Source organism: Odocoileus virginianus, chromosome 6, assembly GCF_023699985.2.
Source record: "Odocoileus virginianus isolate 20LAN1187 ecotype Illinois chromosome 6, Ovbor_1.2, whole genome shotgun sequence".
Classification (NCBI taxonomy): Eukaryota; Metazoa; Chordata; class Mammalia; order Artiodactyla; family Cervidae; genus Odocoileus; species Odocoileus virginianus.
The window spans coordinates 54,934,645-54,962,301 of NC_069679.1; the positions used below are offsets into that span (position 1 = coordinate 54,934,645).

The following is a 27,657-nucleotide window of genomic DNA, read 5'->3' on the forward strand; positions in this document are numbered from 1 at the left end:
TCCATTCCCTATTTGGAACCAGTCAGTTGTTCCATGTCCAGTTCTGACTGTTGCTTCTTGACCTGTATACAGATTTCTCAAGAGGCAGGTCAGGTGATCTGGTATTCCCATGTCTTTCAGAATTTTCCAGAGTTTGTTGTGGTCCACAAGTCAAAGGCTTTGGCATAGTCAATAAAGCAGAAGTAGATGTTTTTCTGGAATTCTCTTGCTTTTTTGATGATCCAACAGATGTTGGCAATTTGATCTCTGGTTCCTCTGCCTTTTCTAAAACAAGTTTGAACATCTGGAAGTTCACAGTTCATGTACTGTTGAAGCCTGGCTTGCAGAATTTTGAGCATTACTTTACTAGCATGTGAGATGAATGCAATTGTGTGGTAGTCTGAGCATTCTTTGGCATTGCCTTTCTTTGGAATTGGAATGAAAACTGATTTCCAGTCCTGTGGCCACTGCTGAGTTTTCCAAATTTGCTGGCATACTGAGTGCAGCACTTTCACAGCATCATCTTTCAGGATTTGAAATAGCTCAACTGGAATTCCATCACCTCCACTAGCTTTGTTCATAGTGATGCTTCCTAAGGCGCACTTGACTTCGAATTCCAGGATGTCTGGCTCTAGGTGAGTGATCACACCACTGTGATTATCTGGGTCATGAAGATCTTTTTTGTATAGTTCTTCTCTGTATTCTTGTCGCCACTTCTTAATATCTTCTGCTTCCACTAAGTCCATACCATTTCTGTCCTTTATTTAGCCCATCTTTGCATTAAATGTTCCTTTGGTATCTCCAATTTTCTTTACAAGATCTCCAGTATATATGTGTGTGTATATCACATATGCAAACATAATATATATTTAAAATTACTATTAAAGTGAAAATTCATACAAAAGAATTCAAATATTTAATTTTTTTTCAAGTATCTAATTCTAATTTGAGGGGTAAAGGGGGAGGAAAAAAAGAAAGGCATACGGGAAAACTGTTGATTTATTTCTCAGAATCTTGACACCCAATGCTAATTTGCCTCTAGCATTAAATTCAACTCGAAAAGACTGACAAGGCGCCTAAAAAGTGCTTGTGAGCCTCTTTGCTGTTTTGTACAGAGCCTATTTGTAAGTTTTGAGGACAGAAAACAAGAGTTGGTGTGGGGTTATTTTACTTTGTAGAACTTAAGATGCCGGTTCTCCTCTTCCTGCCACATCTCTCAGATATAATAGGCAGGATCTCAGGATTTAGGCTCTGTGACATGGATTTCAGGCTCAGTCTCCTCTCTCTGGCATCAGAACACCCTACCTGAGTCTTGGACGGAGTCGGCATCAATATCTATTCCGAGTTTGCCGCAGAAAAGCGTGGACCGCTAGGACAAAAAGCCAAAGAATGCGCCCGCTGGATATCAAACCCGGGAGCCGGGGGCGGGGCGAGCCTGGGCCCCGCCCCTCGGCAAAGCCAGTAACTCGGCACTGGAGCGGGAGGGGCGGGGCGAGCCCTGCCGGCGACCTCGTGATTGGCACGTAGGCTCCCGCTCCCGGCGAGGCTACCCCTACCTATAGCCTGCCGGAGCGCTAGGCTGGTGCGGATCTACAAAGTTTGTCCGCTCCGGGGCACCGTAGTGACTTTTACGCTGGCGGAGAGGGCCCGGCTGGACTCTGCTGGGCTGGCCGGCAGGAGCCCGGCTCAGCTTAGGAGATCCTGATGGCTGCGGTGTTTCTCGTAACGCTCTATGAGTACTCGCCGCTTTTCTACATTGCGGTGGTCTTTACCTGCTTCATCGTGACCACCGGCTTGGTGTTGGGATGGTAAGTGTCCCCAGGACTAAGGGCAAGGGGCGTCTGGGCGGACAGCCAGGGAGATGGGTAGCGGCCAGCTGCAGGGTGACTGCTGGACTGTGGCTGTCGGAGAGCCGGTGCTGAAGGCTCCCACTGGCTCAGGAGGAAAACAAGGTGGACACCGCACCCGCATCACTGCCCTGCATCATCGTCCGATCGCCGTCGCTGCGGGTATCTGGGGATGGGGCAGGATTGAGGTATTTTACCCAGCTTTGTTTCTAGGTGATAAAGCAGCCAGTAAGGGCTTGGGCTTGGTGTGAGGATAGAGAGGCTGTACAACAGGTTTCTGTCCGGATTTGGGGCCTACTGTGTGCCCGGAGTGAGCCCGTCATCTGCGGTACAGTGCTCAGACGGGACAGTAAACCCAGTTGTTCGTTGCTCTTCTGACCTGAACTGAGCACTTGCCGTAAGATCTCCCAGTGTAACTTATAACTGAACTCTGCACCGTTTGAGAATGTAATGGTTTCTGCACACATTCCACACCTTTTGAACGGTGAAACTATAAAGACATAATTTTAGAGTTGGGAGAGACCTCAGAGATAAGTTACACTAAAGTATAAGGGCACTTCACGTATTGGAGACTAGGAGAGGAGACTGTTAGCTCATCTGTGAGCTAGAATTAGCTCAGAGATTCTAAAATTTCTCTCTCGAAGAGATGCCATTGTATCATGTTTAGAGTCGTCTTATAATACAGCTAGCTGAAACCATCTTACAGGTCCATCCTTTGAGGAGAGAGACATGAGCTGAATTTTAAAGAGTATTTTGAAAAAGAAATGGAGCTAAACGTGTATAGTAGAGAACAGAAGGCATTTCAGAGATTACATGAGCAGAGGGTCAGAGGAGACATGCTAGTGAATAGAGCAGGCTGTGTAATATGAGTTTTAAAATACCCTTTGAGCATGTATATGTGATTACTTTGGGCTTCCCAGGTGGCAGGGTGGTAAAGAATCCACCTGCCAATGCAGGAAACGCAGAAGATGTGGGAGATCTGGGAGGAAGATCCTCTGGGATGGGAGATGCCCTGGAGGAAGAAATAGCAACCCACACCAGTATTCTTGCCTGAAAACTCCCATGGACAGAGGAGCCTGGGGGGCTACAGACTGTGGGGTTACAAAGAGTTGAATACCACTAAGCAACTGAGCCCACATGTGTGATTACTTTAAAGAAGGAACACAAGCGCTTGTCAATTTCTGAAAATATGCCATCTTTAGGAACTAAGGAAAGTTTTTAACGTTTTCACACTGCTTTCCACGCTGTCAGCAGTAGATTATAAAACTCCTTCTTGGTTGGTGGGGGAAGAATAGAACCAATTTTACACAATCTGTTATTCTTGACACATCAGAATTTCTTACTGTTGTTCATTTCAAGAAAGTTTGTAGTTGGAGTTAGGAAGATGTTGTCTAAGTGAGAAGAGATGTCAAAACACAAGATTTTTATTGGCTATACTGTTACTGTCTTCAAGAGTATAATTTTCCTCCATTAAGAAAAATAAGTAACCAGTTGATAATTGCATAATATCCTTAAATTTTAATTTTCAATCAGCCTAATTATTTTACAATTAATTTTCAGTTGGCCCGATTCAACTAATTAGAGATTTTAGATGTCTGTCTTTATTAATGGGAGGAGGAAAATGAGTAAAGACCTATCGATAGCGATGGTGGCGTCTGTGAGTGAAGGGTAGTTCAGAACCTCGTGCTGGGGTGGAGTCAGACAGACAGGTTCAAATCCTGGCTCTGCCAAATTTCAGACTTCGTTTAAAAAGTTAATGATTATCTAAACACTCCATTTAAGTATGACTTTTATAAGGATGGAGGCCCAGGTAGTTGTAGAACTTCAAGTAGTCTGAATTAAGCATGGCTGAGGCCACAAAATCATATAAGTGCCAGTCACTTCCATCCTGATTTGGGCCTAACCAGTCATCTTAAGCCTAATCCAGCCATTCTCTCCATATAGGTTAGCTTTGCCCATGTAGATAACCTTATTATTATTGTTTTTTTAAACTAGTGTTTACAGTGAAGGCCATCTAGAGCTCCTCAAAGTAATTTTCTAATAGTACCCCGGGCAGAAGGCAAATGCATTAATCTGCTGTGCTTTTTCACTGTGCTTGTCATTTTCTTTAACCTCCCCCAATATAATTTCTATTGGTCATCTGTCTTCTCTGTCATGGTTCTTACCTCAGTACTGCCTTGCATTTCTGTCCCATTGCTTAGTTCCTTCCCCTGTCTTTCGCACTATGTGGGAGTAGAGGAAGAACAGCCGCTCCTGACTGTTGGAATCCCAGTCCCAGTAGCAAAGAATAACACAACGGAAATTATTGAATTTCTGTTTAACTACCTGATGGTTTCTGTGAGCTCTGATACTCAGATTTATCAAGCTCTAGCTATTTTGCCAGGCAGTGTGCAGAAAGGAGGCCAGAGTGCCATATACATCCTTAAATAGTTTCAGGTAATTCGTGATCCTGACTCTGCAGCTGCTCTCTGCTTCCTCTTGACTGCAGATTATTAAGCTGTTATCCTTCTGTACTTTGCTTGGTGACTGCGGCGCAGAACCTCTAAAGACCTTTCTTCTTTGCTAGCTCACTGCTTCCATGAAGCTTTGCCAGTAGGGGAAGGGAGTAGAAGGCTAGAAAAGGACAGAAGGACTTTCTGCTTCTGTCTCACCACAGCTATAGTACCTCTCTCTGGCCTTAACAGTGGGTCACAGTTTATTGTTTTCTATGCTCTTAGAACTAGCCTCATTATATCCCTCCAAAGATTTCAGTACACTTTCCTCAGATCTGAGTCCCAGCTGCACGGAGGTCTTCCCTCCAAATCTCTAAGCAGTAGGAATCCTCTTTGCTCTGTTCTGTCCTGGGAGTATATAGTTGCTTCCCATTGTAACTAATTCTGTGACACTCAGTGTCTCCTTTTTGCCTTTTCAGTTCTTCGACATCTGGCTCACAAATTTTTATATTATATTATCTGTTAAAATGCTGGTGTGGCTTTGGTCTCTTGACTGGACTGATAAATATTAATATATTGATTAAGAATTTGTTACTCAGAATGGGATCCAGGGGGGGAAATCCTTTACGGATGGGATTTGGGTTTGGTCATCTCTTCAGCTCCTTGCCGATGGGAAATAAGAATCTAGTAATCCATGGTATGGATTGGCATCATGAATAATCAGCTTTGCCTTTATTTTCTTGTGATTAATGATTTCTGAAGCTAAGTGCCTTGGGGGACTAAGTGGCTGAAGTACATTACCATCATGGCAGCAGTGATACTGCAGAGACTGGGGGAAGGGTGGGATGGCTGCTCGTGGGGTCACTGGAGCACTTACAGAAAGAAAATGACATGTTCATGTCTTTAAACTCTCAGATCAAGTCTTAGTCAGAGAATCAGTTTTTATGATGCTAAAGCTCTTTACTTCATGTAGCCACAAAGCTGCACAGTTTTAATTGTGCTGGTATTAGAATTGCATAGCCTTGTCAATGTCCTGTTTAGGACACTGACTAGGAAAGAGTCAGAGCCCTGAAACTTGCAATGAGAGCTGAGAATCCTGAAACCCCAGTCACTCTGTGTGTGCCTCCCTTGTTGATGGAAGCAGCTTGCTTTCCATGTCTGAGAAAACTAGCCTTCTCTTGCTTGAAGATCCTGTAATACTTCTCTTAGGGCAGCTGCTTTGCAAACAGTGTCTATACTCAAAACCTATCTCTGTAATCTTTTGTCGTTAGGCCTAGATCTCTTCATGTTCCACAGAACAGGGACAAAACCTGACCTAGTTAGAAAGAACCAAGCCTCTAAAAGAATAACAAAAGTTGGCTAATTTGTATTCATGCGAATTTGGGAAGTATGTATGGGAATGAAGTGTAAATAGATTAGGCCAAGGAGGATAGAATGTAACAATGGATCAAGTTACATTTATTGAACTGGATGTATTCTTAAAAAATTCTGACTTTAAAGTGTTAACTTGTATGTGGTTGACTGAAACTTGGACCAGGAGCTGCCCTATATTTAATAAAGCTGAGATGCTAGAACGTTCCTGGCATAATGAAGAGGAAATCTGAAGGCGTAGGAAGATAGGAATATTGGACTGGATTTATTATGTGCCACCTGCACACCTGTCCTCTTACTGCATCCTTCAGCATGACCTGGAAGACACATTTCACAAAGGCACTAAGGAGAGACTGGTGGCCTTAAAAATCTCCGGTGCCTGTCCACTGTGGGTCTTTTATGATGTGGAAGATGCTGCCGTTCGGGTGGACCTCCTGATCTGAAGTGCAGTGACAACACATAACCACAGGAGTCACCATGGACTTCTGTCCCCTAATGGGCAGTGGAGGACAATGCAGAGAACGACTTGGCCCACAAGGATCTCTTAACAGAGGCTAATGGATCAGAGCGTCCTTAGGAATAAAATAGATAGGTGGCCTCCTAAGTCCTTCAGCAAGTACACAGAATGAGAAACTCCAGGCTGGAACTAGAAAGCTGACTTGTCACAGTGGGGAGTTACGACCTTTATGGGGAATTATGACCTTTGGCCTACTTTTCAAGTCTAAGTCAATCCATACACCTGGGAGCCATGGTGAGGTCAGGTCCTGTCCAGGAAGGTCTCTGTCTCCTGAGTACTGCCCCGAGGGTACTGTGAATCTTCCATCAAGTCTCAGAGTCTGTTGTCTCTCAGCTGCAGACGTTCTGTCTGTACTCTGCTTTTGATTCTGGAGCTGGGACTGTGCAAAGCTGTTTCTCTTATGCTAGTTTGCTCCCTGTTAGGCTCTGCCAGTTCAGTTCAGTCGCTCAGTTGATCCCAACTCTTTGCGACCCTGTGAACTGCAGCACGCCAGTCTTCTCTGTCCATCACCAGCTCTCAGAGCTTGCTCAAACTCGTGTCCATCTAGTCGGTGATACCATCCTGCCATCTCATCCTAGAAAGAGTCTGGAAGGCTGGTAAAGGAGGAAGGAACTTCCTGTTAACCATTTGCTTCCTTTTCTTGGTCTACATTCCTGCAGTACTGGCATCACCCTGGCCTGTGAAGCAGCAGTTTATTTTAGTTTTCAACTTTTCCTCACGCCAAGAATCAGGCTTATTGCACTCCTTCAGAAATATCAGTACCAGCTGGCCAGCACTCCTACTACAGAGGTCTGGATCCAGCTCTGGGGGATTCCTTCTCCCAGCTTCTAGTTGTAGTAATCCCCACGCTTCCTTTTGTTTCCTTAGCCTTAGGAAAGATAACTGCTTCTTGCTGGGATACCTCAGTGTCCCCTTCTTGCCTTGTCTGTCCTCCAGTACTTGGTTAATAGTTCTTTATATTAAATTCTTTTCTAAAGTGTTGATGTGGTTTTCTGTCTCCTGCCAACCCTGCCTAATACACTGACCTTGACTATTTCTCATCTCACTTGTCGAATGCAGCAGGTTGTGTGTGTGTGATGAGGTTGGTGATGAGGTACATGCTCAGTCACTTCAATCATACCACCCCATGGACTGTAGTCTGCCAGGCTCCCCTGTCCATGGGATTCTTCAGGCAAGAATTCTGGAGTGGGTTGCCATACCCTCCTCCAAGGGATCTTCCCAACCCAGGGATCAAACCTGTGTCTCCTGCATTGCAGGTGGATTCTTTACCCACTGAGCCGTGGTGGAATCCCTCTTAGGAAAAGAATATAACATTATTTTGTATTTGCTTAGGGTACAAGATATGTGACACTGCTGCTGGGAAGAAATTTCTTGGAACAATTTAGAAGAAAAAACTTTTAGAAATGGCATTTTAGACCTTAATAGGGCCTTAAGATAACTTATTCTCACCTTCTTTTTACAGTTAAAGGCACAGAATTTTAGAGATTGAATCCCTTGACTCAAATTTGCTCAGAAACAATCCTCTTCCTCTCCAAGGATTTCCCCATGAAAGTTTTTTATTGCTATATCCTGACCCAGTGTCAGAATCCAGCTAGCCAAGTGAGGCCAACTGTGCGAGATGGCAGAGAAGAGAAGCGCCCTCGTCCCCAGATTTAACAGTTGCCTGCGTGTCTTCTCATTGGCTTTGGTACTCAAATCTGAAGGGATGATTAATTTCTTTACTTTTGGAACTTGAAACTTTCACTTCAAAGTAACTTTTATTCTTGAGGGACTCTGTGAGACTCCAAGGAGAAAAGGAGGTCAGTTCTACTGATTCAGCAGCTGACAGGAAGCTTAGGAAGTGTGGACAGGGTGAGACAGTGGATGGGCAATATGAAAAAGCATGGACCGAATTGGAAGTCCCCAGGTTACCACCGTGCTGGAAGTATGAAAGTGCAGCAAACACTTTAGAAATGGGAAAAACCGGAATTATTGAAAATTCCAGGAGGATTAAGTATGAAATTATAACAGTAAAAAGAATGGAAAATTCTCTCCCTCTCTGTCTTTAGAAAGTTCTCTTAATGGAAAAAAGGGGGAGGGGCTGGATTTATATAAAAGAGAAAGCAGTAAATGTTAAGAAACGTATATTTAGTTATTTAGTTGGCATTCCATTATTAAGAGTTGTCAAAATGACTTTGAGTGGAAAAAGATAAAAATGCAATTTGATTGAAGAGAAAATTTGTCAGTTTTATATTTTACTATTTCTTCTAAAATCATATCAGCCGTGATCTGATAGCAGGCATCAATGTCTTTATTCAGCTTTTTGACTAAAAATGTGGAAAAGACCAGATGTAAGGGTGGTGGCCAGAGGCACATACATTACTGGGTCTAAATACTAGTGTTTTACAGAACAAATTGTCAATGCCAATTATGAATTGTTCTATAGCCAGTCTCCAGTGTTTAACCTTATTCTAAATCATTTCTGCATGTTACCTTTGAGTAATACATTAAAGATAGAAATATTGGCCCACATCAAATAAGTTTAAACTGTGGCAGTTGTGGAATTTTTGTGCAAAAAGAGCAAATTCATCATGGGTCTTGTATATGAAAAGGTTGAGGATTATTCTGGGCTGAAAGCTTGACATGTGTCATCAATGTGTCAGCTGACGTGACCTTGGACTACATTAAGCATGATGTTTAGGACAAGAGATGTGGTCAGGCTATGATATCACTCTGAGTGAATTCCACTCCCCTTACCCCCTGTTTTCCCCTCAAAGCGTGAGGATATCAGGGGAACAGGGCTGGCAAAGTCAAATAAGGACCCAGAGTCTTGACTAAGCCCTGGCCACTCTAGCTATGCTTTACTGATTCCTCTAAGTGGGTAGGAATATGAAAATGTCTGAGATTGTAATTTAGAAGCAGTGTTAAGACATAGTTCATATAAAGCAGTAATGAAAAGTCAAGGAGCAAAAACATCGACCTTAAAGGAAAAGATTAATAACTTTTATATTAAAATTAAGAACCCTGTTCATCTAAAGATACCATTATGTATGTGAAAAGGCAAGGTATAGAGGGGCTAAGATATATACAAGTAAAGGACTAATATTCATACCATATAAAGAATTTTCTATAAACAAGACAAAGACAAACCAATAGAAAAGTAGAGAAAGGATTTGAAAGGGCTTTCCCAAAAGAGGATATCCAGGTAGCAATAAACATAAAAAGTGCTCCATCTCATTAGTCTTCAGGAAAATATAAATTAAAACCGTAATTCAGTGCCACCATACACCTACCAGGATGGCCAATAATGTTTTGGCAAGGATATGGAGCATGGGGGGACCTCATTCATTGCAGATGGCATGTAAATCTATATGGTTCTATAACCATATAGAACAGTTGTTAACATTATCCACCAAAGTTGAAGCACAGACCTTTTGGCCAAGAAACTCCATTCCTAATAGAAATGCATTTACATATATACATTGAGAACCTGTTATGAAAATATTCATATAAGCATTATTCCTAATGGCCAAGACATGAGAACAACTTAAATGTCCATTAAGAGTAGAATGTGTAAGCTGATCATGGCATATTTTTGCAATAGAATACTATATAGCCACAACAGTGCACTAAGTATAGATACAAAAAAGAATCTTCAATGTAATGTGATAAAATAGGAAATAAAAGTATACACAGCATGCTTCCACCTATATAAAAGTTCAAAAACAGGTAAACTAAATTATAGTACTTGAAGTCAAGATAGAGAAGGAAGAGGTAGTACATGGGAAGTGACACAGGAGACTTTCTGAGGATATTGTTTGGTTCTTGACTTGAATAACAATTATTTTGTTATTTAAAAAAGTACTTTGTGTACCTTTTTATAGATATGTTATCCTTTGCAGTAAAAAGGTTATGTCAGGTAAAAAGGCTGAATATTGAGCAACTTTCATAACAGCAATTTTAAAAGACATTAAATCTGGGACTGAAAATGTAGACCCGAGATTAAGCATGAAGGAAAGAAATTAAAAATCTAGAGAAAGGAATTTCTTTTAATAATAGATGTACTTTGCCAACTGTTGATGTGATGCTGTGCCACGCAGCCTTGGGATAGGCATGCTTAAAGAGAAGCAGCATTTACATGTCAAATTATTTGTTTCATTCTGATGTGTATAGGCAAAGAGCAGGTATGGTATAACCTCCTACAGTATTGATTTATGTAAATATTTGGATAAATATTTTTATATTAAAAGCAGATACGTTATGAAATATAAAAAGCTTTTCACAAAGGAATATCATGCTCACAGTGGGCTGCTTCCAGATATTTCCCTAAAGCTTTGCCTTTTGGAGTTTCTGGCTGTTATACCTTAAAGGATTCTTTCATTGAAATTTTTAGGCACAAGGTCATAAAATACCTGAAATACAGTATTTGAACCTACAGTAGAAATGAACACGATGAGATCTAAATTCTCGCTTTTACTGCTGGCAATGTAGTTATAGTCAGGCAGTGTGGGTAAAGAAAAAAAATGGTGGGACGAGTTAGGGAGAATTAAATAATGAGGAAGGGGCCAGAATTATTGCAAAATTCAGACTTAGATTGAAGAAAATAGGGAAAACCACTAAACCATTTAGGTATGACCTAAGTCAAATCCCTTATAATTATACAGTGAAAGTGACAAATAGATTCAAGGAATTAGATCTGATAGACAGAGTACCTGAAGAACTATGGATGGAATGGGAGGTGGTGATCAAAACCATCCCCCAAGAAAAAGAAATACAAAAAGGCAAAATGGTTCTCTGAGGAGGGCTTACGAATAGCTGAGAAAAGCAGAGAAGCTAAAGGCAAAGGAGAAAAGGAAAGCTATACCCATTTGAATGCAGAGTTCCAAAGAATAGCAGGAGAGATAAGAAAGTCTTCCTCAGTGATCAATGCAAAGAAATAGAGGAAAATAGAATGGGAAAGACTAGAGATCTCTTCAAGAAAATTAGAGATACTAAGAGAACATTTCATGCAAAATGGGCAAAATAAAGGGCAGAAATGGTATGGACCTAACAGAAGCAGAAGATATTAAGAACAGGTGGCGAGAATATACAGAAGAACTATACAAAAGAGATCTTAATGACCCAGATAACCACAATGGTGTGATCACTCACCGAGAGGCAGACATCCTAGAGTGTGAAGTCAGGTGGGCCTTAGGAACTGGACATGGAACAGTGGACTGATTCCAAATTGGAAAGGGAGTACCTAAGACTGTGTATTGTCCCCCTGCTTATTTAACTTATATGCAGAGTACACCATGCAAAATGTCAGGCTGGGTGAAGCACAAGCTGGAATCAAGCTTGCTGGGAGAAATATCAATAACCTCAGATACACAGATGACACCACCCTTATGGTGGAAAGTGAAGAGGAACTTAATGAAAGTAAAGAAGAGTGTGAAAAAGCTGGGAAGACTCAATATTCAAAACACTAAGATCACATTAAAATAAAGGTTCCAGTGTGGAGATTTCTTAAAAAGCTGGAAATAGAACTGCCATATGACCCAGCAATCCCACTTCTGGGCATACACACCAAGGAAACCAGATCTGAAAGAGCCACATGCACCCCAATGTTCATCGCAGCACTGTTTATAATAGCCAGGACATGGAAGCAACCCAGATGCCCATCAGCAGACGAATGGATGAGGAAGCTGTGGTACATATACACCATGGAATACTACTCAGCCATTAAAAAGAATTCATTTGAATCAGTTCTAATGAGATGGATGAAACTGGAGCCCATTATACAGAGCGAAGTAAGCCAGAAAGATAAAGACCATTACAGTATACTAACACATATATATGGACTTTAGAAAGATGGTAACGATAACCCTATATGCAAAACAGAAAAAGAGACTCAGATGTATGGAACAGACTTGTGGACTCTGGGAGAAGGAGAGGGTGGGATGTTTCAGGAGAACAGCATTGAAACATGTATATTATCTAGGGTGAAACGGATAACCAGCTCAGGTTGGGTACATGAGACAAGTGCTCGGGCCTGGTGCACTGGGAAGACCCAGAGGGATCGGGTGGAGAGGGAGGTGGGAGGGGGGAGTGGGATGGGGAATACATGTAAATCCATGGCTAATTCATATCAATGTATAACAAAAACTACTGTAATGATGTAAAGTAATTAGCCTCCAACTAATAAAAATTAAAATAAAAAAAAAAATAAATAAAGGTTCCATGTTGCTTGGTGAAAAAAAAAAAAAACTAAGATCATGGCATCTGGTTTCATCACTTCATGGCAAATAAATGGGGAAACAGTGGAAACAGTGACAGACTTTATTGTTTTGGGCTCCAAAATCACTGCAGATGGTGATTGCAGCCATGAAATTAAAAGATGCTTACTCCTTGGAAGAAAAGCTATGACCAACCTAGACAGCATATTAAAAAGCAGAGACATTACTTTGCTGACAAAGGTTCGTCTAGTTAAAGCTCTGGTTTTTCCAGTAGTCACTTATGGATGTGAGAGTTGGACCATAAAGAAAACTGAGCACCAAAGAATTGGTGCTTTTGAACTGTGGTGTTGGAGAAGACTCTTGAGAGTCACTTGGACTGCAAGGAGATCCAACCAGCCCATCCTAAAGAATCAGTCCTGAATATTCATTGGAAGGACTGATGCTGAAGCTGAAACCAATACTTTGGGTACCTGATGCAAAGAACTGACTCATTGGAAAAGACCCTGATGCTAGGAAAGATTGAAGGCAGGAGAAGGGGACGATAGAGGATGAGAGATGGTTGGATGGCATCACTGACTCAATGGATATGAGTTTGAGCAAGCTCCAGGAGTTGGTGATGGACAGGGAAGCCTGGCATGCTGCAGTCCATGGGGTCACGACTGAGTGACTGAACTGAACTGATGTGTAGAGTATTTCTTTTTTCTTTGCCTTTTTTCTATAGGATTTAGGTAAGAAAGGGAAGGTGTTCTGACTGTCACAGGAAGATTATATCTTGTGTCCTGCCGCTTCACATACCTGACTTGACCTCTAAAGGGCACTGGGGCAACAATGAGCAGTGAAGTCAAAAGCTGTGGGTTAACTGATTCTGAGGATCAAAGAAAAGTTAGTGGATTTGTGTTTTCTCTCTGCCAACCCATAAGTCAACTCCGTTATCAAGATTACTGTTGCAAGCACTTCCATAATGCCAAGCCCTGTTATAAACATTTACAGGTGGTGAAACAGTTACATAGAGTTGGAATGATTGCTTAAGGACACATGGCTGTTAAGTATCTTGCTCCTGACTTTAGGAGGAAAGCAGTTTTTAATTAAGTACGTTGTTAGCTATATTTCTTTTTATTGTCACCCTTTATCAGGTTAAGTTCTCTTTCCACATTTCTAGTTTCTTGATGGTGTTTATTGGACTAGACATTGGATTTTAGCAAGCACTTTTTCTGCATGTATTGAGTGTATTTTCTGTATTGAGAAGATTGTATGGTTTTCATTTTTTAGCTTGTTAATATAGTATATTATATTACATTTCTAATGTAATGTTAAGCCAGTCTTGCATTCTTGAGATAAACCTTGCATTCTTGAATATTAACCTTCTTATATACTGTTGGATTTAATTTGCTAAAATTTTGTTAAGAATTTTTGTATTTATGTTCCTGAGAGATATTTGTTTGCAGTTTTCTTTGTTGTCTCTTCCCTTCCTCTGCAGACTTCAGTTATGTGATATTAGATTGCTTGAACTTGTTCCTCAGCTCGCTGATGTTTTGGATTTTTGTTCAGCCTTTTTTCCTTTGTGTTTTATATTGGATACCTTCTGTTGCTGTATCTTCAAATTTACTAATCTTTTGTCCTGTGATATCTGTGGTTGTTGTTTAGTTGCTAAGCTGTGTCTGACTCTTTGTGACTCCAGGGACTGTAGCCTGCCAGTCTCCTCTGTCCATGGGATTTCCCAGGCAAGAATACTGGAGTGGGTTGCCATTTCTTCTCTCGGTATCTTCCTGAACCAGGGATGGAACCTGTGTCTTTTGCATTGGCAGGTGGATTCTTTACCACTAGCCCCCTGGGATGTCTGCTGCTAATCCCATGCAGTGTATTTTTCATTTTCAAAGATGGGCTGGAGTCTTTTCTGTATCATCCTTGTAGCATACTGTAGCATAATCTTTTCTTATTTTCTTGATACATGGAGTATGGTGATAACAATTATTTTGATACCCTTGTCTACTCATCCTAGTATCTATCCCACCCCTGGGATCTATTAATACTAATCCCAGTATCTATACCATCCCTTTGATCTGTTAATACTAATCCCAGTATCTATACCATCCCTTTGATCTATTAACACTAATCCTATTATCTATACCATTCCTGGGATCTATTAATACTAATCCCAATATCTGTTCCATCCCTGGGATTTATTAATACTAATCTCAGTATCTATACCATGCCTGGGATCTATTCATTAGTTTCTCTGCTCATTCTGGGTCATATTTTCCTGCTTCTTTGCATGCCTGTGAAGTTTTATTAGATGCTAAGCATAGTGAATTTTAGCTTAGTGGGCGTTGGATATTTTGTATTCATATAAATATTCTTGAACTTTGTTTTGGGATTTAGTTAACTTACCTGGAATGCTTTGATCTGTTAGAGACTTGCTTTTTAGTTCTTTAAGACAGGAATAGAACAGCCTTATCCAACGTTCTATAAAATTAAAATCATCTGAGTGAAATTTTGTTCCATTTGTTAATTTTACTGGCTTTCTCTTAGCATTGGAGTTATGATTTTGAAATTTTAGTTTGCAGCCTGGATTTTAGTGGAAGTCCTCTGTCCCCTTCCTTTGTCCTCATCCTTGCTGTTTAACCAGATTCCGAGACCCCCTCAGAAAGGACTAGGTCTTACAATGACAATTCTGTTCCATATTGATATTGCCCTAACCCAGTTCCTGGATTCAAGGTGTGAACCTGGCTCTCGCCTTTGTCTTGAGTGGACAACCTGTAAGGCCCTCTATCTGTGAGAAGGCTTAGTTGCCACTGCCTGCTGCCAGACTCAGAACATATCAAACCATGGTATCAGTCTTACTCATTATTTTTTTTCTTTTCAGATCCATTAGGGTTAGGGTTAGGGTTTAGGGTTAGGGTTAGGGTTAGGGTTAAATAAAGATCCATCTTTTAACTCAGCTATGATTCTTTTTTTATTAAAACTTATTAATTAACCTTTTGAAAACTTAAAAGAATACATAGTGAACACACATATGCCCATCACTTAGGTTCTACAATCAACATTTTATTTACTATGTCTTTATTACATATGTATATATCCATCCATTCCTCTATCTACCCATCGGTTCATGTTAATTTCTTGAAACTTCAAAGTAAGTTTGTGCTCTTCATCTGTAAGTATTAAAGCATTGCATATTGCTATCTAGAGTTGAATATTTGTTTTCATTTGTAGTTCTTTTATTTTCTTTTGGAGTAATATTTATATACAGTGAAATGTACAAATCTTAAATGTTATCAAACATATGTATACAACTCAAACCTCAACCAAGATATATGACATTACCATCACCAGATAAAGTTTCCTCACGCCCTTTCCCAGTCAGTTCATACTCCTACCCCATAGAAGCAGCCACTGTTCTGTTTTTTATTTCTACCATAAATTAGTTTTTCCTACTGTAGGGTTTCCTATTATGAAATCATAGAGCATGTCCTTTTTTATGTAAGGCTTCTTTAGCACAGTATGTTGTTTTTGAGAATTATCCACATGGTTGTTTCCTTTTCCTTGTTGAGTGGTGGTATTGCTTTGTTTAAACAGTGAGCAAACCACTATTTGTTTACTCATTTCAGTGGGCTCCTTTTGATTTTTCTTTTTCTTAATCTGTCACTGCTAAGTGTTTGGAGAGAAAACAGTGTATTAAAGTAACTATGCTATCTTGAACTAAAGTCCCCTGGTTTAACTAATGTGTTTTCATTTTTAGTTGTTTTATTTAAACTGAGTAAACTTATCTTCTTTCTACTATTATATGGAATTGAATTTATGCATTCCATTTTCCCTCTAAGTTTGTTCTTTATCATGTTTTTACATGAAATTTAAAAATAGAGAATATGTTATATTAATGAAGGGCTATATTTAGTGTTTAAAATTCTTTTGTTCCTAAAATTATATCAAATAGTCTACATATTAAACATATATTTACTTTTTATATCATTTAGAAATTCAGTAATTCTATCATGTTTTTGCTATTGTATTAGGTACATTTTGGTTATAATCATGGAACTCTTTTGTAATGAACAATAATTAACAATAGAAATCTTTGTTTTCAAGAGTATGTTGATTCAGCCAGGTGAACAATATATTCCAATTCTGTGGGATATCTAATCTCTGTTAATTTTGGATTACTTCTTCAATATAATGTAAATTTTCTGATACTTAGGTTAAAAGAAGTAACTAACAAAATACATATCACAGAAAGTTTCAGTATTTGTTAAAATTATGCTTTATTTTATTTTTACCTTTCTTCAGGTTTGGTTGGGATGTTCCAGTAATTCTGAGAAATTCAGAAGAGACCCAGTTCAACACAAGAGTTTTCAAAAAGCAAATGAGACAAGTCAAGAATCCTTTTGGCTTAGAGATCACCAATCCATCTTCAGCTTCAATTACAAGTTGGTGGCTATTTTCCAAAGATTTTTCTCTCTTTCTGTGGCCCTTTCCTAGCCCTTTAATTTTCTTTCTCTATTGCTTTCTCTTCCTCAGACCTAACAAACATTTGTTGAGCACCTGTTCTGTTCTAGGAGCTATGCTGCATACCTGAGACACGACGACTAGTAATTCACAAATCTTGCTCCTAAGGAGCTTATAAACTAGTAAATAAAGGCATTTATATGGGAAGAATGAAGTGTCACAGGAGTTAATAAGAGAAGTCTTATTAGGACGCTGTGCCATTTTCATTGGTCTTTGGTGTAGAGAGAAAAGCAAAGCAATGTAGTAAAAGTAGAGCTAATTAAGGTTGCTACCCCTTGAAGAACAACCATCTTTTCATCTGAAATTCTGGTATTTTGATATTAAATGGTAACAGTACATGGTAGTTGTTTGTTTCTATACTTGGGAAGATAAGTTGTCTGCAAGATTATCTAGGAAACACTGGAGTAAAAGAAAGAAAGGTTAAGTTTCGGGAGGTGTATGCAGGAAAAGCTTCATAAAGGGGAATGTTCTGTCTCTTTTTTTTTTCCTTCCCCCACCCACCCTCTTTTTTTTTTTTTTTTTTTTATAGAGTAGAGTCTTGAGATAAGTAGGTGTTTATTTTGGGAGGTTGGGAAAACTTCTAGGCAGAAGGAGAAGCATGGGCGCAGCACTGAAATATAAGTAGAAAAATACATTAGAGAATCAGTAAGTAGTTTGTTGGACTTTCCTGGTGGCTCAGACCGCAAAGAATCTGCCTGCAGTGAGGGAGACCTGGGTTCAATCCCTGGGTGGGGAAGATCCCCTGGAGACGAGAATGGCAACCCACTCCAGTATTCTTGCCTGGAGAATTCCATGGACAGAGGAGCCTGGCCGGCTACAGTCCATGGGGTCACAAAGAGTCAGTAGTATATACAGATATTATGATATGACTCAATTCTTTTTTAAGAGTCATAGTACTTCATTATAAAGTGTTCCATATTTTATTCATTTAATCTCTTTTGATATTTGTGTGGCTTTCAGCATTTTTATATGACTAGAACTCTAAACATACATCTTCTCACATTTTTGCTAATAATATATTAAGAAATTCTTTTCTAGGTTCCATTTTTTCCTTTTTCTACTTTTTTTTTATATGCCTTTTTTGTTTTTTCCTCTCCTATCTACTTCCAGATTTTTTTTCTTGCTTCATGTAGTGTGGTTCTTAGGTGAAACAGGGGAAAGTATGTGTGATTTTAATATATGTATATAATTTGTATTAATAGAATGTTTTTCTTTAGCTACTTAATAGCTAGTTGAAAAACATAGCTAATAAAATTTTCTATTCTTGAATTAATACCTGATGTTTGGAATTATATAAAAATTTGAAATCAAATTCTGTTCCAGTTACCTATGTGAAATTCCTGCCAGTTAAGAGTTTTGCTTAACTATGATTAGAAATTGCTCTGCATTTCTGCTAGTGTACACATTCGGAGTCCGAGCCTCTGTGTACGTACTACTAACCTGAGAAGAAAAGTGAAAAACTCAGTCAATTTTTGATGTCCTCTAGAGCATCTGCTTGTGTCTATGTAGCTCCTTCTCCAAGGACATTGCCCTTTAAGAAATAGATGATGCGTCAATAAAAATTCCTATTTGTAAACAGCAGAAGTGATTCCAATAAAAGGACATTGAATAGTTTACAGAATTGCCGGTAGGTTTGGAGAGCCAGAATCAGATACCAAGGCTGTTCAGCCAGGAACAATGACCAAAACCATGCCCTTTTGCTCTGGTGAGTACGCCGTGGCCACTGAGCACGAGACGTTTCAGCTTGCACTGTCAGTAGTATGAAAAGTGAATGTCGGTGCCCTTGAACTTGATATTGCTACAACTGCCCTGGGCAAGGGGAAAAAAAGCCATGCAGCTGGCCTACGGTCCTGTGTAAGTGTTAATAGGTAAAAACTACATACGATAATTGTATGTGCATAAAGCAATTACCCTCCAATTAAAAAATTTAAATTTAGAAAAGATAATTGTATGTTCACTTATAACTTGTATATCTACATAATCAGGTTTACTTAAATTATAGTACCTTTTATTATGCTGAAAGCAAATAAGTAAGGGCAATAAGCAAATGGCTGAGGGTATCACTGTCAGACCCTCCATGTTTTGGAATCTCCACTCTTTCCTCAGGATATTTTGCGTATTACATGGGACATTAACTGGATGACAAGAGTATATTAGTGTTGTCACTGAATATGTTCATATTAATACAGCTCCATTTCATTTGAATGTTTTTTCTGTTGCACTGATCATCTTGTGCCCCCATGGGTTGTATTACCTGCACTTTGGGAGGCAGCTCTATTAGTTCTTGTAGTGAGGATTATATATGCGGTTAGAGCGGTCGGTGATCAATAGTGAGCTGTATTTCAGTTTTTTAAATCTGTGGGCAGAGTCTTGAAGTCACCAAAAAAAAAAAAATTATAACTTCCAAGGCTAAGTATGAAATAATGTAACAGAGTTTACTGAGAGCGCTTCAAAACCATGTAGACATTGAAGTTTTTATATCTTTTGTTTCAGAGACCATTTCCTTCATTTATAGACAGATACTCTTTAATGAGCTCCTTTAACTGCCATCAGCCTGGCCAGCATCCAAAAGGAAGCTTTTGTTACTCGCTGTGTATAATTGTAATAGAAATTACATTAGGTAATTTTCTTCTCTTTGTCTCATTTGTTTTCTACAGCTGGCATAACTTTGACAACAGATTGCCTTGAAGATAGCCTCCTTACATGCTACTGGGGGTGCAGTGTTCAAAAATTATATGAAGCTCTGCAGAAGCATTTTTATTGCTTCCGAATAAGCACTCCGCGAGCATTAGAAGATGCTCTGTATAGTGAATATCTCTATCAAGAGCAGTATTTGTATCCTTTTATTTGATACATCCATTAGCACATGAAAATTTTAGACTTTCGACTTTCTATGAATAAAATTGTGTTGCTAAGTTATTGTTTACTCCTTTTGGGATATTGTTGTATTTTTTGGTTATAGTGGCAGTTTACCTTTACATCTTCAAAAAGTATTAAAAAGGACAGCAAAGAAGAAATATATTGCCAGTTACCAAGAGATACTAAAATTGAAGACTTTGGTACAGTGCCGAGATCTCGCTATCCTTTGGTAGCGCTGTTGACCCTAGCCGATAAAGATGACCGAGAAATTTATGACATTGTAAGTAATTTTAAAATTCTGGAAGCATTACTTTTAAGTGATTTGATTGATCGGTCTTAATTATTTGGTGAAATAGAAAAAGATTTATTTTAATTTCTGCGGCCTGGACACATTTTTCTTGGAAAATGAATGTATGGGAAGTACTCCTATAAGAGTTTTTTTATGTGTATTGCTTCTTCAGAGTGTGACTTGTGGTTTCCCATATGGGTTGCAAGAATATGATTATATTTAGAAAATAAAAGACAGAGTTGAATTATGTTAATTTCCTCATTCTGTATTCTGTGGTGTTTGCCACATAGAAGTCTGTTAGGGAGCATGTTTATTCCTGGCATTTTTAGCACCGAATAAATAACTATTGTAATGATCTGAAGTGCTCGATTTTAAGACAGTATCCACTCTCTTCTTTGCGTGCTTGCAGTCATCTTGCTTCCATCATAGCCCCTGTTGCACCTACATCTTATACGTCTTTGGTCCCTATATTTTCAGTAATTATTGTAATCTTTTCTCATTATTTGCTGTTTCTTCAGTCCAGTAGTTTATCTCAATTAGGAAGATAAAAGTGTGTTAGAGATCTAAAAGGCCCTGAGCCTGACATTCCTCTAAGTACAGTAGAAGCTTGTGCATGAAATAAACTTTTGGTAAAATCCTCTCATGGTAAGAATGCCTTTATAACCAATTCGCTACTTTACTGAAGTGCTTGAAAGAGATATATTGATTAGTAAAGATATGTTACCATATCTTTATTATGACACTTTGTAACATACAAAGTACATTTGCCACCAGTAACTTATATATTCCTTATACAACTCCCTTGTATGTTAGGGCAAATATCCTTCTTATAAACACTGAAAGAGTTTGAAAAATCCCAGCCATTCACAAAACAAGAGATAGAACCAGGGCTTGATTTTGAGCCTTTGTAGTTCTGTGCCAGCATTGTTTTGAACAGGATTATCTCCATGAAACAAGATGCATTGAGCTTTGGAAGGTGCAGACCCTAACTGAGAGATCTAGACCCTGCTCACTGCAGTTATGCCTCTGTAGTTTTCCTTTGTCTTTTTTTTTTTTTGAAGGGGGATGTTAATTTGAAGTTCCACTGAGCTGAAGTCAGTTTGTTTTTTCCAAATAAAAGTCGTACTAACCAGTTTATTTCCAGGAGCTAACAGTACCCAGAACTCAATAGGTACTCGGTAAATTTGTTAAGTGAAAAAAAAAAGTCATAGCAATCAATGTTAGCGAGCCACTTAGAGCCCCATAGCTAAGCTCCTGGTTAGTCTACAGGAGAGCTCTTGTCTCTGTCTCTCTTCCCGCTCCTGTGGCCCTCCTCTCTTTTCCACTGAAGGAAATGAGATGTGCTGAGTTGGGCGTTTTGTATTTCCAGCCTTTCCGTCCTTTGCCCCGCCTACCTGGGCAAGATAGCCCTTCTCTCTCCACCTGTCCCCCCCCAACCCCCGCCATCGCTTCTAAGCTCCCCCATTTCTTTCACCTGAAACAGAAGGGGTCACATCTGTCACCTTGTTCTCAGCTTCCCCTGTGGCTCCTTTCCCCCCACACTGCTGCAGCTCTTTGTCAGCTTGAATTCTCAGACTCTTCCTTATTTTCTAATTTTCCTCCTCCCTCTAAACAGAGGAGTGTGTGTGTGTGTGTGTGTGTGTGTGTGGCAAAATACTTATAAAATTGACCATGTTAACCACTTCTCCGTGTAAAGTTCAGTGGCACTGTAGATGGGGAAAGGTTTGCTCTCACCCCCTGAGCCAACTGGAATGCAGTCTCCTGGCCCGTAGCGCTTGGGGGAGGCTTGTTCCCACCGGGCAGCCTGGGCCCGTGGCTCTGCGGGTCAGCCGTCCTGTTCGCTCTTTCTTTGTACCTCCCTGCCTGGGTCCTTCTCTGGGTCTCCTGTCCTTACCAGCAGGCTCCCTCGTTGCCTTCCTGTTAATCCTAGCTTCTCCATCTCTTATCTCTCAGGTAGGGCCTAATATTGGAACTGAAGTCTATTAGTATATTTTGTATTCATGTTCTCTGTTCTTAATTTTAAAAGCAAACTGGGCATTTGGTTTTTCAATATTTTATCTGGAGTCAGAGATTCTAAATCTAAAAAAAAAAAAATTTAAACTCTCATTCCTATTGTAACTCCTATTGTAAATTACATTCAGATCCTGTAGTTAGGAACTAGTTTGTTATTTTAGCTAGATAAGGAAAGTGAAGACTGTCATTGCAAGATTTTAACTTAAATTTTTTTTCACTTTAACTAAATTATGCTAGTTTCTTTTTTGTATTACTCAAATAACGTATGTTTGTGGAAGGAAATAGAAAATCTAGAGAGGTCAAAAGGAAAAAAAGGAAAATCATCGGTATTCTGTCACACACAGACAGTAACTGTATTTGTCTATATCTTTCTAGACCTTTATGTATGTAATTTCGAGACAAAAATGGGATCAAACTGTCCATTTTATTTTGGGGTCTGCTTTCATTTAATAATATGTTTTGTACATTTTTTCCATATCAAATGTATATCTATAACTACATATGTATTCATAACTAGCATGATAGTAGCTTCAGAGGCTTTTGATGTTAAATTAAATGGCAGGATTGTTAGTAATAGGTGATAGCATTACTGTCTTCTACCAAAATACAATCCTGTTGTTTTTACATAATATTAAAAGTCTCTGAAGTCATTGCCAAATTAATATATCCTTATGAGACTGTAAAGAATATTGTATGTTTACAGCCATTGTTTTTTAAACTTTCTATATGCATGTAATTTCAGAAACTTGCCAAAATAAAAATGTAAAAGAACACCCATATACCCTTTACCCAGATCTAATTGTTAACATTTGCCCCATTTTCATTATTTGCCCATATGAATATGTATATATGGGCTTCTGTGGTGGCTCAGTGGTAAAGCATCCACCTACCAATGCAGGAGATGCGGATTTGATCCCTGGGTTGGGAAGATCTGCTGGAGAAGGAAATGGCAACCCACTCCAGTATTCTTGCCTGGGAAGTCCCATGATCAGAGGAGCCTGACGGGCTAGAGTCTGTAAGATTGCAGAATGGTCAGACATGACTTGGTGGTGAAGAACAACAACAAACAACATGTATGTGTATATATATATTTATTTTTTAATGAATTGAGAATAAGTTGTATACATGATGATTTTTTACATCCAAGTACTTCAGTGTGTATTATAGGTGTCTTCTCTTAATTAGTAACTATGATGTAGTTATCTACTTTATAAATCTAACATTGATACAATATTTTATCCAACCTATTACCTGCATTCCAATTTGTCAGCCTATCTAACAGTATTGTTTACAACATGTCTTTTCCCTCCAGTACATATTGTAGTTTAGAGTCAGAAATTATATTTGTCATGTATTTTTAACCTCCTTTAATCTGAAACATTTCCATAGCCTTTTTTGGTCTTTTATGACATTAGTATTTTTGAGGCATACAGTCACATGTACACACTGTTTTCATAAAACAGGACATTCCTTATTTTGTCTGATGTTTCATCATGATTATATTGAAGTTAAGCATTTTCTTCAGTGTACCTGGCAGGTGATAATGTTTAGTTTTCAGAACATCGCCTATAGAAGAATGGGAGGTTCTTTTCCCTCATTGGCGATGTTAATTTTGATCTCTCAGTCAAAGTATTATCTAATTTCCCATTGTTTCCTTTTTTTTTTCCTCCCTCCCTTGCAAATAATAGTCAGTGTGTGAAAAGGCACTTTAAGACCATACAAATATCTTGTTCTTTATCAGAATCTCCCCTTGTATTTAATATCCACTAATGATTCTTGTCAGAGTTCATCTTTACCATGATGGTTGCAAAATAATTATTTTCCAACTTCAGCCCTGCATTCAGCCCTCTGCCTTATATTACAAGCAAGAGACCTCTGATTTATCTCTTTAATTATCTATTTGTTATCTCACAGCTTCATAAATTCCTTTTCCTCCCAGTGGTTTATAATTCATTACTGAATTTGATTATTTAAGTCCTCAAACTACCCTTTCCTTATTTCCTGCCCCAAACTGAGGATTTGTTGTCAAAAACAGTGTCCATAAATTCCTTGGATTAGTTCTCTCAGAAGTAAAAAAACTATGTAAAGACGTATACCAGATGATGCTTTCATCCCCAAGTTCATTGTTTTCTGGCTTGTCCTTTCCTATGTTTCTTATTCTAATGGTAAGAAAATACAAATATCTCTCTATTCTCATTTCCCTTCTTTCTTATACGAAAAGTAGGAAACACTTTACACTATGCATGTTCTCACTTTTTTTACTTTATATCTCCTGGAAATCACTCCAGATCAGTTCATAGAGATCTTCCTCATTTTTTTTTTTTTTAAACAGCTGCCTAGCACTCTATTGTATGTAGGGTATACATGTATTAATGCCATAGCTATTCAACCAATCTCCTGTGGTTGGACATTCAGGTGGTTTCCAGTATTCTGTAATAACAAATAATCTTGCATTGGATAACTTGTGTGTTTGTAGTTTAATATTGATGAGGTTATGTGGTTGAAGGCTAAGTAAATATGGGTCATTTCGTTACCTACTGCCAAATTCCCCTCCATTGGAGTTGTTCCTTTGGAATTGTATCTTTTTTTTTTTTTAACACATTTCCTCCAGCAGTATATGAGAGTGATGGTTTTTCCATGGAGTGTACTGATAAACTATTCAATTTTTGTTAATCTGATGAGCAAGAAATGATATCTCAGTGAAGTTTCAATTTGCATTTATCATATTATAAGTGAAATTGAACATCTTTTATTATGGCTAAGGACCATGTTTTATCTTTCTGTAAATTATCTGTTCATGTCTTTGCCCTATTTCTGTATAGAATTTTTATTCACTTTTTCTTCAATTTTTTAAAAGTTCTTTATAAGTTAAGGATATTAACTTATGTCTGTGATATACGTTGTGAATATGTATTTCAGCTTGTCATATGTCCTTTGACTTTACTTATAGTATTTTGTCGTGTAAATTTTATATTTTTATGTAGTTAGATTTGTCATATTTATCTGCCTCTAGATTGGAGTCATAGAAAGTCTTTTTCTACACTGAAACTAAAAAGAAATTCATGTTTTTCCCTAGTACTTGTATAGTTTCAATTTTTACAATTATGAGTCTAATTTTGTTTTCCCAAACAGCTATCCAGTTGCTGCAGTACTTTTTATTATTACAAATACTCTCTTTGTTTAGTTATTTGAAATGCAGCCTTTATATTTGCATATATGGTTAAGTCTGTTTGTGGACTGTTTATTCTGTGCCATCCAGCTATCTATTCATGTGCCAGTACCACACTGTATTAATTTTAGAGGCTTTGTAGTATGTTTTAACATCTGACTGAACTTTGTCCCTCTCATAGCTTTCTTTCCAGTATTTTCCCAGCTCTTATGTTTTATTTTAATTGTAGAGTCAACTCATGTAGCTATATGAAAAACTAATTGCTATTTTTGTTGGGATAACATTAAATTTGTGAATTTGAGGATAAGTAAAATAACTCTGGCAAAATATATATAACTGGGTTCTTTTTAGTGACTGTGATTTAAGGAAATTATTATAAGTTTTCTAATTTATCAACCTCTTATTTTTATTTGAGAAATATTTTTCACATATGTGTGAAAAAAATATAAGGAAATCACATACTGACTGGTGTTCAATTTCTGTTTTAGATTTCCATGGTGTCAGTAATTCATATTCCTGATAAGACTTATAAACTCTCCTGTAGGATATTATATCAATATTTACTCCTAGCTCAAGGTCAATTTCATGATCTTAAGGTAAGTTGTACCCTCTAGTCTTATTTTTGTCTTTTCTGTTTACAGAGTTTCAGAGAATGACTATTTATAAAGAGATAATAATATTTTCAGTTACTTGTCATAGAAGTTAACTTTTATTTGCTGTTGGATTTGCTAGTTCATACGTTTTTAGCAGCTCTTATAACCCCTGTATTTGAAGCATAATTATCATTTGTAATTATCTTTACATTTGTTTCTTTGATTTTCAGCAACTTTTCATGTCTGCAAATAATAATTCCACTCCCTCCAGCAATTCTTCTCCAGAAGAAAAAAACACAGACCGAAGTTTGCTAGAAAAGGCAGGACTATCTGAAAGTGAAGTGGAGCCTCCAGAAGAGAATAGCAAGGACTGTGTGGTTTGCCAGAATGGGCCTGTGAACTGGGTGCTCTTGCCGTGTAGGCACACGTGCTTGTGTGATGGCTGTGTTAAGTATTTTCAGCAGTGCCCAATGTGTAGGCAATTCGTTCAGGAATCTTTTGCACTTTGCAGCCAAAAAGAGCAAGACAAAGACAAACTAAAAAGTCTCTGAGGATGTTGTAACCACTGAAAAGTATTTCCCACTGAAGATGCAAGCTTTGTCTTCTTGGAATTAACCATAACATGGAATCTACAGTGTTAACCGTCAGTGGAAATTCTATTTTAACTTCATATTTGTACAATACATGGATTTCAAAAATTAATTATTCCTTGCTGTTCAGTATGGCAAATACTGAAATTCCACTCTGTGTCAATGCATAAAAACCCATCCAACCTCTTGTGAAGAATGTAAACATTTGGCCTTTTATCAGCTAGAGGATTTCATGTAATATCAATTAGAAAAATTCTGAAAAGCAATCCACCTAAAATTTGAGCAAGTAAAAGTCTTAAGATTTCAGAATGCTTTTTCTTTGACTTAATCTGGAGTGCAATTGGGTAAAAGCTGAATTCTTAAAATAATTGTATGTTTCTTAGTTTACAAAGGAGTTGGAAAGGGCTTCTAACTTTAAATCCTTTCCTGAAATACCAGTTTTTATAAATATCCATCTGTTTTGGTTTCTCATTTTCCTTCTAATCATAGTCACACAAACAGATCTTAATTTTTAAATATAGCTTCTTAAATTATAAATGCAAGAAATAATTCTTGACTGTTCTCAGTGTATCATAGATTTAAATGATACGCATTTATAGGAAGCGGATATATAAAACATGGATAACAAAATTTCTTGGATAATTAAATTTCTTGTCAAATATGATTAGATTAGCAGGATGTGACCTACTAGGGAAGATCTGTGAGACTCTCAATACCTTACCTTAGATTTCCTCCTGCATAAAGAATCCATCCAAAACTGGAGAGGTTTCAGAGCCAGAAAAATCACTAAAAGAAACAAACCATTTTTTTCTAGTGTATGTGTGTTTTTTTTTAATGCCAAATTAACCCCATATCCTTCTGAATAGTAAATCATTTTGTTTATCCCATGTTACATCCTCTTAGGAGCTGAGGAACCTGGTAGTCAAAAAAAGCCCCATTCCCCACTTTTCCCATGATGATTAAGAAGAATAAAGTAAATCAGAGCTTCCTGTTTCTTCAATGGAAATTACCTTTAATTCACTAAGAAATTATATCATGGCAAATAAACTGTGACATGCAGGGAGATTTCCAAGCCTTATTTTGTCCTGTTTGTATTAAAAATTATGCCTTATCTTTCTATCATTGTGTTTATATAATATTATTTTATTCCCATCAAATATAGCACTCTCAAAAAGACATTACTTTTTCTTCATTTTATAAACCAAATCAAATTTCATCTGTATTCAATAACTAGGTAACAAATATCTTCTAGGGGCCAGATACCTTTTGGGAGTCTGGGCTACAAAGAATCAGACAAGGCT

General features: G+C 38.2%; 1 protein-coding gene across 1 annotated transcript; it reads left to right on the plus strand.

The window, feature by feature from the left end:
• Positions 1–1,540: 1,540 nt before the first annotated feature.
• CGRRF1 (cell growth regulator with ring finger domain 1) lies at positions 1,541–27,530 on the plus strand. The gene is made up of 6 exons (XM_020890617.2): positions 1,541–1,787; positions 16,625–16,764; positions 19,501–19,678; positions 19,835–19,982; positions 25,662–25,769; positions 25,997–27,530. The coding sequence occupies exons 1-6, from the start codon at positions 1,684–1,686 to the stop codon at positions 26,315–26,317; spliced, it is 999 nt and encodes a 332-aa protein (XP_020746276.1). The 5' UTR covers positions 1,541–1,683; the 3' UTR covers positions 26,318–27,530.
• The last annotated feature ends 127 nt before the right edge of the window (positions 27,531–27,657 follow it).